The sequence below is a fragment of the Bubalus kerabau genome, chromosome 20 (genome assembly GCF_029407905.1).
Source record: "Bubalus kerabau isolate K-KA32 ecotype Philippines breed swamp buffalo chromosome 20, PCC_UOA_SB_1v2, whole genome shotgun sequence".
NCBI lineage: Eukaryota > Metazoa > Chordata > Mammalia > Artiodactyla > Bovidae > Bubalus > Bubalus kerabau.
In genome coordinates, this window is record NC_073643.1 from 26754544 (window position 1) to 26775908 (window position 21365).

At 39.3% G+C, this 21365-nt stretch overlaps 1 protein-coding gene across 1 annotated transcript in view; it reads right to left on the bottom strand.

The window, feature by feature from the left end:
* Positions 1-21365, bottom strand: part of CNTN6 (contactin 6) — a 187547-nt gene that overhangs the window by 117460 nt on the left and 48722 nt on the right. Inside the window, exon 4 of the mRNA XM_055557576.1 lies at positions 13358-13453. Coding sequence (XP_055413551.1) covers positions 13358-13453 — 96 coding nt within the window. The remainder of the gene's footprint in view (positions 1-13357; positions 13454-21365) is intronic.

Here is a 21365-nt window from a genome sequence, read left to right on the forward strand (position 1 = left end):
ATGTAGCCAAGTCCAGAAGTTAATACCAAAGAAAGTAGTAAGAACTTAGATTTTGACCCTGGAGGGTAGAAATGGAGAAAAATAACTGAGTTGTTTTCATAGGTCCAATGGCTATGACATTCACAAAGGGTTAAAAAAAAAAAAAAGTTCTCTCCATTGATGTCCAGAAGGCAAAAGTAGGACTTGTGGACATTATAGTATGCTGTTTGACTACATTAAGATACAGTGAAGATCAGTCCAAACTTTAGAGCTATACCAGCAGAATACTTTGGAGATAATGAGTTTTCTATCATTAGATATGATCAAGCAGAGAATGGATGAGAATTGCTTGAGGTGTTGCAAAAGAAGTTTATTTTTGCAGTGAATGGGAAGCTAAACCCATGTCTCTATGAATGGTTTACTCCACTCTCAACATTCCTTCAAGTTTTCTGAGTCTATGCTTTTAGTTTACTGTCTGAGCCACCAGGGAAGCCCTTAAAGTCAACTATGCATAAATAAAATTCACTTCTTTTTAAAATATGTTTTGACATTCTTGTCCCATTCCCAGGTATTGAATCTTTGTGTTTTTTTTTTTTTTTTTTTTTTTCTTGGCAAGTCCTTACTAGAGTCTTGTATCATTTCATATAGGCTCTTGTGTCTGAGTTTTTTTACTGATGTCCTTTGCTACTTCACTTCTAAGCCTGTTGCTCTGTCTTCACCAGAGAGATGCTCAAAGGGTTTTGTTTGAAACTGGAGAGCCACCTAGATAGTAAAATTTTTTTCAGTATAAAAAGGAGGGAAAAAATGTAGTTCAGGTTTCCCTGTTGTCAGTGACTCTTCATCTTTCAAACCTTCTGTGAAATAAAGACAGATCTTGAGCAAATTCCCAGGGCTCTGTTCAGCTTAGGTATCTTTCATCGATGCCTCTGTGGGAAGAGGAATAAGTTCTAGCCCTCTGAAATCCAAAGCAACTCCTTTCGCGTAACAGAAATTACACATTGCCACTGGTGCTCAGGAAATCTTTGTATACTTTTACCCTATCATCTTGGGGCCAGAGACTATAATTTTCACCTCTCCCTAGGGGAATTCATTTTTACCTTACTACTAAAGCTTTCTGATCTGTTCCTACATGTAGTGTATTCTTCAATAGTGGGATATTTAGAAGCTACTTGAAGAGTATGTTCAGAAATAAGGAAGATGACATAAGGAATAATTTTGAAAAAATAGAAGCACTTTTGTTTCATACTTGTTTCATCATTCCTACAGTTTGTTTTGTGAGGTTAATTGGCTATTGCAAATATGCCTGCTACTATATATCCTTCCCTATAGGAAGGATACTGGAGCTAGGGGTATAAATGTAATTTCCCCAAATTATACTGTTAACATGTAAAAAGGATAGAACTTGAACCTTTGTCCTTCTAATGTCTAATCCTTCTTTCTTGCCATCAGACTTCCAAAATCCCAGCTCCCTGTATATCTGAGCCCTCTCACATCTAGGCCAGTTGTTTCTCACATTCCCTCCCCTATCATATTGCCCATCATGGGTTCGAATTCCTCAGAATCTTGTAGAATAAATGATTAACCTGCTATTCAAAATTACTCCAACAAGCTTATAGCTACTATTAGCAGGGAAGAGAACACGCTTGCAAAACCTGTAGTTAGTAATTCTCCTCTCTATGAAGGTCTCTCTAGAGCAGAGATTTTAAAACTTCAATGTGTATCACTATCACCTGGAGGACTTGGAAAACCATAAACTAATGAGTTTCTTATTCATTAGGTCTGAGGAGGGGCCAGAAAATTTGCATTGATAACAGATTCACAGAGGGTGTTGGTAGTGAGGAAATTCTGCTTTGAAAATCATTGCTGTTAATGGTAAAATTCAGTCTTCTCTGGGAGATCACACTAGGGAAGGCTTGATAGAATGGTGGTCACCTTGTATATTTCCCTTCAGGTGGTGTGTAGGAAGTTGAAGAGTATATTCCTCGACTCACAGATTCATGGCATGTCTGGAATGGTAGGGACCTGAAATTTCTTCCAGCCCAACCCCCTCAGTTTACAGGCAAATAAGCAGAAAGCAAGACGCCAGTAGCTCTGAGGCTAGACTCCAGGTGTCCTTTTGCACCCTTCTGGGAACTAGTGAAGGTGCAAAGTTGCAAGCCCTTTCTGTCACTATTATTTTTCATCCTGTCCTGCTTCCTTCTCCCCACTGGCTGCCTTTTCCCATTCATCCAAACAGCCAGACGGCAATGGGGGCTTTTATCTTTTTTTTTTTTTTCCCATCATCAGCCACTGCTGTGCTTAATTTGTATATTTTTTAATGGGGAAAGAAGAAAAATACCTTGCAAATTGGAAGTTTAAAATCCTTCCCATTTGGCTTTTCTTAATTAAATGTATAATTCATGAGCCACTTAAGTTGAAATTGCTGAATTTTTAAATATTTTCTCCACCATCTATGACATTTATCTGTTATTAATGATTGTGATGTATTTTCCCTGTGATGATTCAGCAGGAACATTAGAACTGAATGATAATTGGTCTTCACTGAGCCATTGTCTGTAGTTTCACACTGACACCATCCTCTATAATTTTATTATTATTAGAAATGGAAGATCTGCAGTAAGCAATTGAATACTATCGGCTGCTCTGCCAAGCATACACAAAATCCTATTTTCCCCAGAGCCTGATTATGTTTTGACATCTTTTATAGCCCTATATCTTGTACTCTTATATTGAAAATACAAACACAAAGATATATGCAAGTATACCCATTATATGGGATGTAATTTTTATTAGAGGGGAAGCATCTCATGGGAAAGACACCCGTAAAAATAAACACTGACACTGAGAACTTCTACTGGCTCTGTAGAAAGGGTCTCAAAATTGGTAGCATGTTTCTTGAGGTAGAAAATAAATGAGCAGAATAAAGAATCTGAAGCACAGTGCTCAGATTTAGTGGATAAATCCCCCCTTTGGAATATTCCGATATGAGTGTACTTTACTGCAAACCTTGTGTAGTGCTCCAGGGTTAAATGTGACTGGCTCTTAGGTGGTAAATCATGGTTATGCTAGCTCAGTGGTAAAGACCTAATCCAAGAAGAATGATTTCTTTTCTGGGTTGAAGTCATTGATATTGGTGCTGAGCAAGTTTATGATGCAAGCCAGAAAACTGGCCCGAAACATTTATAATCACTCCTAGTTGAGTTCCCATTTGTTCCACAATTACTGCTTGACCACCTAGACTTTATTAGATGCCTTTAGATTTACAACACCTCCTGTTTGGAATCATGGAGATGATTGCCTTTGTGCCCTACAAACAACCACTAAGTAAAGGCTCTCTGAGTTTCTAGGATTTGTTGTTAATGTTTAGTTGCTCAGTCATGTCCAACTCTTTTGTGATTCCATGGACTGTAGCCTGCCAGGCTCCTCTGTCCATGAGATTTCCCAGGCAAGAGTATTGGAGTGGGTTGCCATTTTATTCTCCAGGACAGACAGCCATTAAGTAAAGGCCCTCTGAGTTCCTGTGGTTACTAGCTTCCAATGACTTCTAGGACAGCTTCGGTACTGGTAAATCCTTCCTGAAGAAGGAATGAAAGCCCAGGCAACTTCTGAGTAAATTTCAAGGTATGCTCCAATTCTAAGGAAGCCAGGGTGAGTCATGGGGCAAAATACAGAAGGACTAGACTTCTTTCCTCCTCAGTTTCCATCCTCCATGGGTGAACTTAAAATAGCAAACATAAGACCTGGGCAACACCAGTGGATCTCCACCAGAGGTGAGTTTGATCATCTAGGGTTATTTGTCAGTGTCTAGAGCCATTTTCCAAAGAAGGCAATGGCACCCCACTCCAGTAATCTTGCCTGGAAAATCCCATGGGCAGAGGAGCCTGGTAGGCTGCCGTCTCTGGGGTCACACAGAGTCGGACATGACTGAAGCTACTTAGCAGCAGCAGCAGAGCCATTTTCTCATTCTTACAAGTGGAGAGTGAGTGCTACTGGCATCAAGTGGGTACAGGCCAAGGATGCCGTTAATATCTTAACAACGCACAGGACAAGCCTTGTGAAAAGAAATATCTTGTCCTAAGTTGTCAATAGTGCCAATATTGAGAAACTCTGGGTTAAACAAGTGGTAATAGGCTGTATTTGGCTGCCTAATGCGAAGAGCTGACTCATTTGAAAAGACCCTGATGCTGGGAAAGATTGAAGGCAGGAGGAGAAGGGGATGACAGAGGATGAGATGGTTGGATGACATCACTGACTCAGTGGAGATGTGTTTGAGTAAACTCTGGGAGTTGATGATGGACAGAGAGGCCTGGTGTGCTGCGATTCATGGGGTCTCAAAGAGTCAGACACAACTGAGCGACTGAACTGAACTGAACAGGCTGTAACATCGGAGTTCTGTTCAATGTGCTGAAAAGTAAGGAAAATGTTTTTCCTGGGAGTGAATGAGATTCTGAATGTGGATATGGAGTGTGAAATCTAAAGAAATGTACTCTAAGATGTTGGTCCTACATGGAGTGGAAGAGCCATAGTCTTGCCGGTTCTGATACTGTATACCTCTGTGGATGGTATTCACATATTCTCCAGTAGAGATTAGAACACTTCCTATATCCTTATGTACTTTATTTAGCAATTAGGAGAAGGGGACTGCAGAGGATGAGATGGCTGGATGGCATCACCGACTCAATGGACATGAGTCTGAGTGAACTCCGGGAGTTGGTGATGAACAGGGAGGTCTGGCGTGCTGTGATTCATGGGGTCGCAAAGAGTCGGACACGACTGAGCGATTGAACTGAACTGAACTGTGGTCAGATTATGCCAGACAAAATTAGGCAGGAGAAAAACTGCAGTGGTATTTAGATACAATCCGTTGAATTCCAGACATACAACCTTGGCCAAGTTAGCACTAACCGCTTTAACACAGTTGCTCTATTTTAAATTGGAGAAATTTTTCTTGAAATTATTACATGAGTCGGGGTATACCAAAGGCTGAGCTGAGCTCTCAGTGTATGAAAGTGAAATTATTAATCACTCAGTCGTGTCCAACTCTATGTGACCTCAGGGACTGTAAGCCTTCCAGGCTTCTCTCTCCATGGAATTCTCAAGGCAAGAATACTGGAGGGGGTAGCTCTTCCTTCTCCAGGGAATCTTCATGACCCAGGGATCAAACCTGGGTCACTTGTATTGCAGGCGGATTCTTTACTGTCTGAATCACCAGGGACACCCGAACTCCCAGTCTATAGTAGGTACTCATACATTTCCAACTATGTGGTATTAAATACTATTTACATAAGATAACTTCCAAATTTAGTTCTTCAGACCAGAACTTTCTGCCTACACATATCAGTTCAGCTGCCTATTGGAAGTTTTTGGTCTGAAGTTAGACATTTGTAAGTTAACACGTCTTAAAACAAATCCCTGATTTCCCTCACCCCAAAACCTGCTCCCCCTTTATTGACCTTATCCCTGTACATGGAACTTCATTCTTCCAACTGCTCAGTTTGGAGTTATCTTTTACACATGTCTTTATCTTAAAATCTACATTTAATCTTTCAGGAAGTTATTGCAGCTATATGCTCTAAATTTATGCTGAATATGGCTACTTTCCACCTGCCCACTGCTCTCATCCTGGTTTGAGTCACTATTAACTCTAACCTGAATCATTGTAATCACTGTTTAAGTGGTTATATGCTATCGTGTAGTGCATTTTAATTTCACTCAAAGGAAAATCCAAAGGCTGCAAAACATCTTGAGAGTAGTGCCTACATCTTCATCTACCCTCCTGTTTGCTCAGCTTTCTTCAGCCACACATGCCTCATTGCTGTTCTTCCATCATGTGGGACACAGTCCTACCCAGGACCTTTGTGCGTGCTGCTCCTACTCCCCAAACTGCTTTTCTCAGTGTCTCACTCATTCCTCTAGTTCTTTTCTCAAATGTCAGTGAAGGCTTCTTTGGTCTCTTAGTAGACATCAGCAACACCCATTCACTCCCTATGCTCTTTATTTTTCTCCCACGCTTTTATCATCATTGGCCATACTTATATTTTCTATTATAATTTTTACTGTAAGATTCATGGAGTGAAGGACTTTGTTGCTTTGTTCTCCACCATATCCCTAAACCTCAGTAAAATGAGTGGCCCTTAGTAAGTATATAATAAATATTTCTTGAGTGAATATATGGTAGAAGTTCAATAATGATGGTTATTATCACTATTATTATGCCAACAGGAAACTGTTGGGCATATTTACCTGAAAATTTTACCCACTCAAGCAACATTCACAAGGAATATTGCCACTGCCAATTTGACCTACCTTCACCATTGTGATATATTCAGAAATAGCAAAAACAAAAACAACAAAAAAAGACTAATTGGTAGAAAGAAGATATGAAAATTTAGCATGTTTTCCCAATAGGACAATATGATTGTCCTCTTTACTCTCAAACACAATTTTGAGACTTTGCTGAGAATGATTTTCAATTTAGTTTGAATCGTCAATATTTTTATTGACGCAAATACAGATGCTGTGCTCAAACAGTAGTGTTATCTTTCTACTACAGACATAGATGCTCCTAACTACTGGCATAAATCCAATTGTTCAACAAACCTAAAAGTTGTATCTGAGGAAAGAATGGAACATTTCCTCTAAAACAAATTTTAAACCTACGATTTTTATGAGCCCAGGATTGAGAGTTTTATATCCAGAAAATAAAGAAAAGAATGTTGCTTTACTTTCAATATGATGAAACTGTTATTTCACAGTGAAGGTGATTTTAATTATTTTAGACAACATGCATCATTTCTATACCCTGTCATTTTTAAACAAAATTTCATGTGAGGCCAGACTCATTCACTGCACTCATGAAGATCTATTGACTGCTTATTTTCAGATTCACCCAATAGCTTTTGCTTCAAGAGTTTTATGTTCATTTTAAAAATTCAGAGGAAACTCCATTTTCAGTCCTGTTGCAAACTGACTTGTGCAGAATCTTTGTTACAGGTGATGAAGGATGTTAACAAAAGCTCACCCTTGAGCTGAGTGAGATCTCAAGAGGTAAAGACCTTTCTGCATAGCAGTTCAAAGGCCATTCCAAAGCTGTGACCCCCTCCCCCATATGAATAAGTAAAATAAATGTTATATTGCCATTTTTTGTCACATGAATCTGTGTTTCTAGGAATGACCTTAGAATTCTCTAAAGACATTGTGGAGGAAAGAAAAGGGTTTTATTTAGTTGAGTATCCAAATTTTAGTTCTGCCAAGAACCAAGAAGCTAAGTAAGAAAATTGTATTTTTCTGAGGTGTATATCCAAATTAAGGATAAAACATATAGCAGATAATGGAAGGGATTTTTAAATATTGTGTGAAGATAAATGAAGTCATAGACTACCAGCGAGAGAGTTTAGGAGAAAGAAAAATGAGGTCTAATGGGGAATGAAATGTTTCAATCCAGTGTGTTCTTTCCACCACACCTTCATTATAACTGACATTTCTCTGAAGTATTTTGAAGTCATATTTTATGAGAACAGAAAGGAAGAATGAGTCCGTCTCTTCTGGCATATATTCAGTCACATTCAAGGAGCTTATCTCTGCTAAGGAAGTAGAATTATGGAAGAAAATACGCTTCTCTCCACAGAGTAAAGCAAATGGTTCCCGTTGTGTTTCCAAAAATCACATTTCTAAGAGATACAGCAGAACGTGCCAATTTTGTGTTCTGGTATTATTGCCTAGGCTTCTCTTCTTTTCCACTGTGGGTAGCTTTCTGCTAAAATAAACTTTATATGTAAATCCTCCCTTCTTGGGTCTGCATTTGTTGTTGCCTTAAAAATTGTCCATAAGAATGTCTACTGAGATGTCCTGTCGTTTATTTGAAAGAAAGGACATCCATATAACAGCATTGCTTCGGTTTGGCTTATGCTGATTATTCTACTATTTCATTGAGTCATGACCAATTATTTTCATGGGAAATCCATTTACACACTTTCTTTTGTTTGTTTGTTAGTTTGGGTCCTGGAGCTATTCTTTGTTGGGTAAATGTCTAGTGTTCAGCCTAGTTGATATTTTTCTTACTGTCCCAAAGTTTTTTTAAAAACAATATATAAAACAGACTGAAACATATTTGACAGGCCTTGTTAAGAAAAAAAAATGCAAGTTTTTTGTGAACACATTAGAGAGAAAGCATGAAGAATTCTGGATGTTCTGATTTCATATTTAATATGATTTTTCACTTGTTACTGAACACCTTGAGGGATTCACTGCTGTGGACTAGGTACATAGACCATACATACCAGGTACACATACAACAGAACCAAATTTTTCAAAAAATGATATGAGAATTTCAGCTCATATGGCCTTCTAGAACTACGGCGTCTATAGCACCTTTCTCCATGAGAAGCTTTATTAATATTTACAGCGAGTCTCTGCTATTCACATACTGGATATAAAAATAAATTTGGCCTTGCCAACATTTGCTCCATCTTGCCCTGCTGACTCTGTCTGTCCCAGTTGGTATATTTCTAGGGCATGTCTTTATGACTGCCAGGTGTGCAGGCAAATATGGAGACTTTAGAGAGATGGAAATAAACGAAGGAAAGTGAATTATGGCTGACAGAATTCTAAAATACCCCCCACTGACCCTTGCCCACCATCTGAGTATGATGGGATTTATGAATATGGTGAGCGCTCACTTTCATGATTATGTTAGAATAAATGGCACAGTTGATTTGGAAAAGTGGCTTTATCTTTGATGGTGCTGACCTATTCAGATGAGCCCTTTCTGGGACTGGATAGGGTTAGAGAGATTTGAAGTATTACAGGGAACTGATGCAAAGGAGATTCTCAGTTGCTGGTTTGGAAAATATAGAGGCATGTGGCAAGAAGTGTGGGCAGCTTCTATAAGATGAGAGTGGCCCTTGACAGCTGACCAGAAAGGACATGGGGACCTTAGGCCTACAACTCTAAGGAAATGAATTCACCCAACCACCTAAATGAGCTTAGAATTATATATATATATATATATATATATATATATAATACAAGGAAAATTACAAAGATAGACAATGTCCGTATGTAGAGTTGGCCCACTTTCAACTAGCTGTCCACTAATGCAATTTAAAGCTTATCTGACAGATACATTCCTTTTCTTTCTTGAGGTTTTTCTTTGCACAATTCATCCTCACAAAAAGGAGAGGAAAAAAGAAGAATGAAATGTTTTAATGATGTAAAGACACTCTTAGGGCTTTTAGCAAACTTGGAGGTATAAGATTCTTGAAACTAATAAATAAATTGAGGTTGAAGAATTAACCACAGAGTTTATTCATTGGCAATTTTTGAAGTCAGAAAGTTCTGGGTTGGAATCTTGTCTTTATTTACTAACTAAAAACTGATTTAGTCTGAGTCTCAATGTTCTTATTTTAAAATTATCATTCTTAATTATTGGAAAAGTGGGAATGAGAAAATAAATGGAAAGCCTTATAGTGCTTGCTGAGGGTAACAATTCAACAACTGGTAGTTATTATTGCCATTATTAACATTTAATAAATCAATTACTCTATTAATACTTTAATAAATTAATATTTGAAGCAAATGGTGTCAATAATCCCCTCAGTTTTGATCTGAGAGAGATATGAAGGAAAAATTAATAGTATTCCAGCATTCCTGTCATTGTAGATATGAGAAGGCCATGGCTCTTAGAAGAAAATCCTTATAATACCTGGATGAAGTCAATATTGATAAATGCCTTTGGAATCCTGCTAGAGCATTATATATTGCAAAACAGAATTTGGTATCAGTCAAATTTGTCATAATTTGTATGCAACAGGTACTCATTATTCAGTTATAACAGACTTAATTTCAGGTAGGTTTTGTATATCTGTGAGTTAATTTCATGACATTAAACAGGCATTGTTAAAATGAAAGCTTTACATACTTTAAAAGTTTGATGCATGAGGCAGGGCGCTCAGGGCTGGTGCACTGGGATGACCCTGAGGGATGGGATGGGGAGGGAGGTGGGAGGGAGGGTCAGGATGGGGAACACATGTACACCTATGGCTGATTCATGTGAATGTATGGCAAAACCCACCACAATATTGTAAAGTAATTAGCCTCCAATTAAAAAAATATATATATCAACATATACTTCTTCACTGGTAGGTGACAAGGTGACCAGGGAAATCTTCTCCTGTAGATTTCTCCTACTTTACTGCCTTTTAAAAATATAATGACATTCATTTAGAAATATTTTACATGTCTGCTGTTCCTATAGAGTAAACAAAGTTGAAACTAGTCTATGATTCTGTCAAGTCTCTTTGACCAATGTCAGAATATAAAATGACATAGACCAACAGTACAAACAAACACAATTTGCATGTTTTGTCTTAGATTATGGTACTGGAAAATAACCTTCCTATTGTTAAAAAATGGAGCCCCTGGTGGCTCAGATGGTAAAGAGTCTGCCTGCAGTGCAGGAGACTCAGGTTCGATCTCTGTGTCGGGAAGATCTCCTGGAGATGGAAATGGCAACCCACTCCATTATTCTTGCCTGGAGAATCCAATGGACAGAGGAGCCTGGCAGGCTACAGTCCATGGGGTCGCAAAGAGTTGGACACGACTGAGCGACTTCACTTTCACTTTTTTTTTAATTGTTAAAAAATAAGCGCTATCAAGTTTTTGTGTGCTCTGGAATAATATCATTTTATCAGGTAACATTGAAAGTATTGTAACTCTTCCCTAATATTGCTAGTGAGCAAAGTGACATACCACTCTGTAATAGTATTGAATAAAAATATTGCTAACTTCCAATTAGGGTTTGTATGTTTGTTTGTTTGTTTGTTTTTTCTTTTTGTGTTAGCATTTCACAAGATTGTATGACACTGAAAGTAATGGCAAAAATAACTTCAAGTTTGTAAAGGATCATAAATAATATTTGTTTTAATATTAGAAGAAAAGTTGTTTTCACTTATTTCTTAAAATTTGTCCATCTCTTTCCAAAAATCCTCCTGTTCTAAACTGGAAATCAATTATAAGAGACATTGGTGGTTAGGATCTATCCAGGGTCTGGGACCCAGAGTGCATGGATTTGATGTCTGGCTTCATGATTACAAGATTCATGACATTGGACCATTTACTTACCCTCACTGTATCTTAGTATTCTCATCCATAAAACAAGAAACATCATAGTATCTCCCTCGACTAGTAGTTCTACAGAATTAAAAATCTAAAACATATAAAGTATTTAGATATGTATTGTGTAAGTACTTGCTATTATTATTAAATTAACTATAACGTTACTTCAAAAAACTAAGATCATGGCATCTGGTCCCATCACTTCATGGCAAATAGATGGGGAAACAATGGAAACAGTGACATACTTTATTTTCATATAGTGATTTGGGGCTCCAAAATCACTGCTGATGGTGACTACAGCCATGAAATTAAAAGATACTTGCTCCTTGGAAGAAAAGCTATGACCAACCTAGACAGCATATTAAAAAGCAGAGATATTACTTTGCCAACAAAGGTCTGTCTAGTCAAAGCTATGATTTTTCCAGTAGTCATGTATGGATATGAGAGTTGGACTAGAAAGCTGAGCACCAAAGAGTTGATGCTTTTAAACTGTGTTGTTGGAGAAGACTCTTTAGAGTCCCTTGACTGCAAGAAGATCCAATTAGTCCATCCTAAAGGAAATCAATCCTGAATATTCATTGGAAGGACTGATGCTAAAGCTGAAATTCCAATACTTTAGCCACCTGATGCTAAGAACTGACTCCTTGGAAAAGACCCTGATGCTAAGAAAAATTGAAGGCAGGAGGAGAAGGGGAGGACAGAGGATGAAATGGTTGGATGACATCACTGACTTGATGGACATGAGTTTGAGCAGGCCTCGGGAGTTGGTGATGGACAGGGAAGCCTGGCATGTTGCAGACCGTGGGGTTGCAAAGAGTCAGACACGACTGAGCGACTGAACTGAACTGAACTATAACATAGTGTGGCTTTCCCCTCATAGCTCAGTTGGTAAAGAATCCGCCTGCAATGCAGAAGACCCTGGTTCAATTCCTGGGTTGGAAAGATCCCCTGGAGAAGAGATAAGCTACTCACTCCAGTATTCTTGGTCTCCCCTGTGGCTCAGCTGGAAGAATCCGCCTGCAATGTGGGACACCTGGGTTGGATGTCTGTGTTGTGAAGATTCCCTGGAGACAGGAAAGGCTACCCACTCCAGTATTCTGGCCTGGAGAATTCCAGGGGCTGTATCCTCCATGGGGTCGCAAAGAGTAGGACATGACTAAGAGACTTTCACTTTCACTTTCATAACATAGTGTGATATCGGATTGTACTAACTGAAATGACTTTATGGATATTTTTACACTGACTTCCTCCAGGTTCACAGTTGGCTGAGAATCTATCAAATTGTACCAAACTGTCCAGATTTTAAGAAATTGCAAACCAGTGGGGTGAGAATCAGTGGGTGCTTTAGATCCCTGGCAACTGGGTAGTTCACCGGTTAATCCAGATTCTTCCAAAGCAGAGAATAGCATTTGCTGCTTGATTTTCACCATTGCCAGGAGATAACCTGATTTGGTGTCCTGTAACATTTTCTTCCAATTAAAGGGGCAACTTTCCTCTTCCAATAGTTAACATGAGGTTTCCAGAACAACTGTTGAAATTTGCTTCACGTGGAACCCAATAATTAAAATAAAATAACAGTCCTATCTTTCTTTTTAAAATAAAATACTGGCCGTTAAATTAATTGGTTTACATTCATTAGCTCGAGCTTCCCTGGTGGCTCAGAAGTAAAAGCATCTGTGTGCAATGCAGGAGACCTGGGTCCGATCCCTGGGTCAGGAAGAACACCTGGAGAAGGGAATGGAAACCCACTCCAGTACTCTTGCCTGTAAAATTTCATGGATGGAGGAACCTGGTGGGCTATAGTCCATGGGGTCGCAGAGAGTCAGACACGACTGAGCAACTTCACTTTTCACACTTTCATTAGCTCATTTAACACTCATGACTGTCCTATAGTATAGGCATCAGTTAGTATCTCTACTTTACAGCTGAGGAAATTAAGCCTAAAAAGGTTAAACAAATCGTTCTTTGTCATGTAGGGTGACCACAGATTACATCTGTGATCATTTCAATGCAAAGCCCCAACGCTCACACATGTGTACAGGGCCATACTGCATCTCTTTAAGGACATATCTGTTGAGTGAGTGATTGAATATATGTTTTTAAAAGAAAAGATTTGGATTAGGACTTGATGCAGCAGGATGAGCCAGAAAAACTTTCATACTCCCTTAGATTTGATGGAGGGCTACCACTGGCACTAAGGACTACTATGCCTACTTTATTCCCTGAGTGGCCGAATTAATGGTGTGACCGAATGTAACCATACCTCCAAAGTGTGGCGGTGGACCACAGAGAAGCACCACACCTTGACCTTCTCGGACGGACACTGTGCTTCTTGTTTTGGTTTCGAAGTCTTCGATATCTTGAAAAACAGAAAAGCAGGTTTAGAACTAATTGCTTTGCAGAACAAAATTTTAAGAAGAAAAAACTGGCAAGAGCAATGAACACTCACACTTGTCTGACCAAAAGATTTAGTTGATAATCAATTGATGTACACTGGTTATACCTCTCAAAATTTTGTCTTTCCTTTTTTTATTTAGTACAACTATGCAGAATATGTGATAAAGACATTTATTAACATAACTCACTATCTGTTTTATTCTCCCAGGCAGCCTGAAACTCAACAGGAAATCTTTTAAACACAGCACATATTTACTTTTCTGCCCAAGGAAGGCATGATTTAAAAGAGGTATGTGGCAAGTTTGCTGCAATCTTCTAGCATTTTAGATTAATGGTAACCATTTTGATATGGGGATGAAGCCTGTGAGAGCTTAGCTTGGAATGTTGTGAGGGAAAGAATAATATGTGACTGAACCAACAAGAAAAAAGGTAAATCTTCTAATTTCTCTTGATCTACTCCTTCACAAAGCAGCTTCGTGGTCCTGTTTGGAGTGTTGTAATTTCCTACAACACCGAAGAATCATAGACATTCAGTGTTGGAAGAGAGCTTACCAACTGTCTTATTAAGCTATCCATCTGAGTTATAAATCATTCAACGTTCCTAGAAAATGGTCACCCAGCCTCTAGAGTCGGACACGACTGAAGCGACTTAGCAGCAGCCTCTAGAAAGGGCTAAACTGTATAACTTGTCTGAACCTTGGTTTCTTTGCCTGGAAAATCACTTGTATTCATTCATTCAGTCAGTCAGTCAGCGATTTAACAAATTTGTATTGAATACCTACTAAAAGATAGGAAGGGTATTAAGGGTAAACGATGTATTAGTAAATAAAGCAGACATAGACTTTGCCCTTATTATATTCACTTAAGGTAAAAGTAGAAGACCAATTACAAAACATATAACAAAATATATATATATACATACATATAAATATGATTTACATGTTGTAATAATTGTTGTAGAGACTGCTAGTTGTCTACCAAAATCTACTGTCCTTTCTTTCACAGTAATAGGTTTATAGGTTTATAGAGTAAATATTACACTTTTCTAACCAAAGATACTTTTCCAGACATCTTGTGCAGCTGAATAGAAAAAGTAGAAACTCACATTTTGTGAACTTTCACCTATTATGTTTGAGAGGAAATATCCAAAAAAATTTGTTGTTCTCCATCTACACACCAAGTGTTAATACCATCTAGATGGCCAATGGTGTGAGAAATATATTGTATGTCTCACACACTTTCTCTCTCCAAGTATTATTTCCCAAATGAGTATTCTTTTTGTGCACTTTGCTTCCTTTTCATGAATGACAATTAAAAAAAATAAATCACTAGACCTGATATGTAAATTTCATATATATATATATATATATATATATATATATATATATGCTATGCTATGCCAAGTCACTTCAGTCGTGTCCGACTCTGTGCAACCCCATAGACGACAGCCCACCAGGCTTCCCCGTCCCTGGGATTCTTCAGGCAAGAACACTGGAGTGGGTTGCCATTTCCTTCTCCAATGCATGAAAGTGAAAAGTAAAAGCGAAGTTGCTCAGTCGTGTCTGACCCTCAGCGACCCCATGGACTGCAGCCTTCCAGGCTGCTCCATCCATGGGATTTTCCAGGCAAGAGTACTGGAGTGGGGTGCCATTGCCTTCTCCAATAAAAACATCTACTTCTGTTTTTTGTTTTTTTTTTTCATTTTTTTTTTCATTTTATTTTATTTTTAAACTTAACATAACTGTATTAGATTTGCCAAATATCAAAATGAATCCGCCACAGGTATACATGTGTTCCCCATCCCGAACCCTCCTCCCTCCTCCCTCCCCATTCCATCCCTCTGGGTCGTCCCAGTGCACCAGCCCCAAGCATCCAGTATCGTGCATCGAACCTGGACTGGCAACTCATTTCATACATGATATTTTACATGTTTCAATGCCATTCTCCCAAATCTTCCCACCCTCTCCCTCTCCCACAGAGTCCATAAGACTGTTCTATACATCAGTGTCTCTTTTGCTGTCTCGTACACAGGGTTATTGTTACCTACTTCTGTTTTATTGACTATGCCAAAGGCTTTGACTGTGTGGATCACAATAAACTGTGGAAAATTCTTCAAGAGATGGGAATGCCAGACCACCTGACCTGCCTCCGGAAAAATCTGTATGCAGGTCAAGAAGGAACAGTTAGAACTGGACATGGAACAACAGACTGGTTCCAAATAGGGAAAGGAGTACATCAAGGCTGTATATTGTCACCCTGCGTATTTAATTTATATGCTGAGTACATCATGTGAGATGCCGGGCTGGATGAAGCACAACCTGGAATCAAGATTGCTGGGAGAAATATCAGTAACCTCAGATATGCAGATGATACCACCCTTATGGCAGAAGGTGAAGAAGAATTAAAGAACCTATTGATGAAAGTGAAAGAGGAGAGTAAAAAAGTTGGCTTAAAACAACATTCAGAAAACGAAGATCAAGTCATCCAATCCCATCCCTTCATGGCAAATAGATGGGGAAACAGTGGGAACAGTGACAGTTTTTATTTTGGGGGGCTCCAAAATCACTGCAGATGGTGACTACAGTCACAAAATTAAAAGACTCTTGCTCCTTGGAAGAAAAGCTATCACCAACCTAGATAGCATATTAAAAAGCAGAGACATTACTTTGCCAACCAATGTTCATCTAGTCAAAGCTGTGTTTTTTGCAGTAGTCATGTATGGCTGTGAGAGTTGGACTATAAAGAAAACTGAGCACCAAAGGATTGATCCTTTTGAACTATGGTGTTGGAGAAGACTCTTGAGACTCCCTTGGACTGCAAGGATATCCAACCAGTCAATCCTAAAGGAGATCAGTCCTAAATATTCATTGGAAGGACTGATGTTGAAGCTGAAACTCCAATACCTTGGCCACCTGATGTGAAGAACTGACTCATTGGAAAAGACTCTGATGCTGGGAAAGACTGAAGGTGGGAAAAGTGGATGACAGAGGATAAGATGGTTGGATGGGGAGTAGGCAATGGATGGGGAAGTCTGGCATGTTGTGGTCCATGGAGTCACAGAGAGTCAGACACGACTGAGCAACTGAACTGAACTGATGTAATGTATATATGTAATTTCATATATATGTATATATGTAGAGATTTAGTTGGGAAGAAACAGATTATATCTTGGACAAATATTTTCATTATTAAAAGTTGAGCATATATATGTATTTCAAATCCTGAAAGATGATGCTGTGAAAGTGCTGCACTCAATATGCCAGCAAATTTGGAAAACTCAGCAGTGGCCACAGGACTGGAAAAGGTCAGTTTCCATTCCAATCCCAAAGAAAGGCAATGCCAAAGAATGCTCAAACTACCACACAATTGCACTCATCTCACATGCTAGTAAAGTAATGCTCAAAATTCTCGAAGGCAGGCTTCAGCAATACGTGAACCATGAACTTCCTGATGTTCAATCTGGTTTTAGAAAAGGCAGAGGAACCAGAGATCAAATTGCCAACATCCGCTGGATCATGGGAAAAGCAAGCGAGTTCCAGAAAAACATCTATTTCTGCTTTATTGACTATGCCAAAGACTTTGACTCTGTGGATCACAATAAACTGTGGAAAATTCTTCAAGAGATGGGAATACCAGACTACCTGACCTGCCTCCTGAAAAATCTGTATGCAGGTCAAGAAGGAACAGTTAGAACTGGACATGGAACAACAGACTGGTTCCAAATAGGAAAAGGAGTATGTCAAGGCTGTATATTGTCACCCTGGTTATTTAACTTATATGCAGAGTTACATCATGAGAAATGCTGGGCTGAAGGAAGCACAAGCTAGAATCAAGATTGCCGGGGAAATATCAATAACCTCAGATATGCAGGTGACACCACCCTTATGGCAGAAAGTGAAGAGGAACTAAAAAGCCTCTTGATGAAAGTGAAAGTGGAGAGTGAAAAAGTTGGCTTAAAGCTCAACATTCAGAAAATGAAGATCATGGCATCTGGTCCCATCATATCATGGGAAATAGATGGGGAAACAGTGGAAATAGTATCAGACTTTATATTTTTGGGCTCCAAAATCACTGCAGATGGTGACGCAGCCATGAAATTAAAAGACTCTTACTCCTTGGAAGGAAAGTTATGACCAACCTAGATAGCATATTCAAAAGCAGAGACATTACTTTGCCAACAAAGGTTCATCTAGTCAAGGCTATGGTTTTTCCTGTGGTCATGTATGGATGTGAGAGTTGGACTGTGAAGAAGGCTGAGCGCTGAAGAATTGATGCTTTTGAACTGTGGTGTTGGAGAAGACTCTTGAGAGTCCCTTGGACTGCAAGGAGATCCAACCAGTCCATTCTGAAGGAGATCAGCCCTGGGATTTCTTTGGAAGGAATGATGCTAAAGCTGAAACTCCAGTACTTTGTCCACCTCATGCGAAGAGTTGACTCATTGGAAAAGACTCTGATGCTGGGAGGGACTGGGGGCAGGAGGAGAAGGGGATGACAGAGGATGAGATGACTGGATGGCATCACTGACTCAATGGACCTAAATCTGAGTGAACTCCGGGAGTTGGTGATGGACAGGGAGGCCTGGCATGCTGCGATTCATGGGGTCGAAAAGAGTCGGACACGACTGAGTGACTGAACTGAACTGAACTGAACTGATACACGTATATACATACATATATATGCTCTACTTTTAATAATGAAAATATTTATCCAAGATATAGTCTGCTTCTTCCCAACTAAATCTCTTTCCTTTCATCTTCAGCAGTCATTAGCTTTATACCTGCTTAGGTTCTAGAAAGCTAAAGTTTCTCAGTCATGTCCAACTCTTGTGACCCCATGGTCTATACAGTCCATTGAATTCTCTAGGCCAGAATACTGGAGTGGGTAGCGTTTCTCTTTTCCAGGGAATCTTCCCAACCCAGGGATCAAACCCAGGTCTTCCACATTGCAGGCACATTCTTTACCAGCTGAGCCACAAGGGAAGTCCAAGAATACTGAAGTGGGTAGCCCATCCCTTCTCCAGTGGATCTTCCCAACCCAGGAATTGAACCAGGGTCTCCTGCATTGCAGGTGGATTCTTTATCAACTGAGCTATCAGGGAACTAGAGTGCCTTGCATGTTTCTTCTAGAGGATTTTTAAACAAATATGCCCCCCTTTCTTCTTTGGCTGTAGTATAACCGTCAGCCCATAACATGTTGGTACACTTAATGTCAATTACTGACTAGACTTGTTTGCATCATTTTACATATGCAAAGAGTCGAACATGACTGAGCGACTTCACTTTCACTTTTCACTTTCAGGCATTGGAGAAGGAAATGGCACCCCACTCCAGTGTTCTTGCCTGGAGAATCCCAGGGACGGGGGAGCCTGGTGGGCTCACAGAGTCGGACATGACTGAAGCGACTTAGCAGCAGCTGCATTATGAATCAGGCTAACAAACTGTATTTAAAACCAAAAACTAATATATTGATTGTTTCTATTTCTAGCAGTGATAACAAGTGAGAATTTTAAGGTTTTTTTTTTTCTCCCTCATTACTATTATCATTGAAAAGTCTCATTAAATTGTCATGACTTTTTAATGGTCATAAAAACAAAAGCTGTCACAAAGGAGTAGAGAGAAATTGAATGATTGTACGAAATTAACAAGCTTTCAATTACATTCTCTCAGTGTCCCATTGTCAGTGTTCCATGCTCACACTAACGTCAATCATGTTTTCAGTGTTAATCAGAAGCCATTATAACACGCTGTTGATAAGACCATGGGTACTTTAATATATTCTGTGTTAACTTCCACTTAAATAACATCCACTTGTAACATAATGTCTTCATGCCTTTTATGATTACAATGGGGTTTCTATTAGCTAACATAAAAGGAAATCAACTTCCTTTGAAAGCCACCCAAGTTCTGTTAGCAATCAAAACACAATCATTTTAAAATAGTACTAGTTCATAGGTTTTAATTAATAATTCAGATTTTAAAACTGTTTAATAGCACAGAGATCATAGACAAGATCTAATTTTACCTTAAGTGACATTTCATGTGAATATACTTTGAACAAAATCTGTTTTAAGTATCCAACCTGTATTTCAAGTACATTTCTGCCAGCCAACAACATAATTCACATAATTTTGAAGCAATGTACAGTGAAGGTAGCCATACAAGTCCAGTGATATTTTCTTTTCTCTGTAAGACCTTTATAAACTCCAGATCTATTCTTCTATAAGGAGAATCCAGAGAGAACCACCCTGTTCTGTTTTTGTCCTATCCATTTTTTGCTTAAGAGAAAAATAGCTTAGTGTGAGATCGTTCCCTGAGATGGTCTCAAATTTTGTATTATTTGGAGAAATTCCCATAAACCACAAAGGTGACCTGCCCAGGCTGTCCTGGTACTCAAGGCACAAGTCCTGCCGTGCTGGTTGCTATTAAAGACCCCAATAGCCGAGGTTGCTCTCATTAAGCCATTCTGATGACCAGGGCTTATCGGATCCTGCGGTTTTATTGCTGGTTTTGGAGGAAGCATTTGGCAGGAGCATAAGCAAAAATGCAGTCACAAACAAGGCTCTGTTCCAAAGGCCAGCAGGAAGTGCCTGAGAATGGCCCATAAAATGAGCTTTAAAGAATTACTGGGCCATATGCTCTCTCCTGGAGCAACCAAGGTGCAGTGGAGGGAAAAGGGCCACCAAAATGTACTTAAAATTAAGTCCAAGCAATGCTAAGCGTTGCAATGCCTAATTGTAAGGAGAATGCATCTTTGCAGCTGCCACATGTAGGAATGAATCTCAGCCCAATTAAAGCAAGAAAACTGTGTATTGGCTGCCAAGACCTGAGAATCACAGTCAGAGAATATGTTTGGTGGTGCCAGCCCCCATCACAGAAGGAGGCCAGTGGTTTGCCAACTCTCATAACTGAGAGGAAGTCTGTGGGTACCCAGGGTTTGTGACCCCGATCAAGAGAGAACAGCACTTGAAAAGATAGAGACAGCAAAAATCTTCACCAGGAAAAGGTCCATGCTTCAAGCAGGACATAGAGTAGTTGAGTTATTCAAAGTAAAAATAAAACTATTTATTGAATCTTTGTTGATTGGCAATGCATGAATTACTTTGTTACAGTGTTTTAAATCTTCTTTATTTTTCTTTTATTCTTTCATATATCAAGAATAACTGCTATGTACCAAACACTCAGTGAAGCAGTTTCATTGACTCTTCCTGATGACCCTGGAATGTAGATACCAATATCACATTCATTTAACAAAGGAGAATATTGAGATCCATAGTGGATTAGCTACTGACTGAAGACCACACAGTTTCTACTTATCAAGGCAGAACTGAAAAGGAGATAGTCTGGTTCCAGGACTCACTCTCGCAAGCAACATGTTATTCTGTTATTCTCTCCAGATGTTAACTGGGATGTCCCTGCCCCTTGCAACATATAAACTGGCATAAACTGCCACTCCAAGCTCAAACAAACCAACACAAAAGCTCAATGCCTTTCCAAAGAGTTCTGCAAATTCTTGGGTTGGTGTGGGGAGTGCTGTGTTGTCAGGCTTTAGAAATAGCTCCCTGGTGGCTCAGATGGTAAAGAATCTGCCTGCCAATGCAGGAGACCTGGGTTCAGTCCCTGAGTTGGGAAGATCCTAACCTTAGCCCTAACCCCAGGAGAAGGAAATGGCAACCCACTTCAGTGTTCTTGCCTGGAGAATTTCATGGACAGAGAAGCCGCTGGGCTGCAGTCCATGGGGTTACAAAGAGTTGAACGTGTCTGAGTGACTAACACTTTCACTTTTTCACTTTCCCTTTCTGATATCCTTACTCCTGTGCATCTTTTCTCTTTTTTCCCCTTTTTCCCTTCACATGTGTTCTTAATTTGTCTGCATCC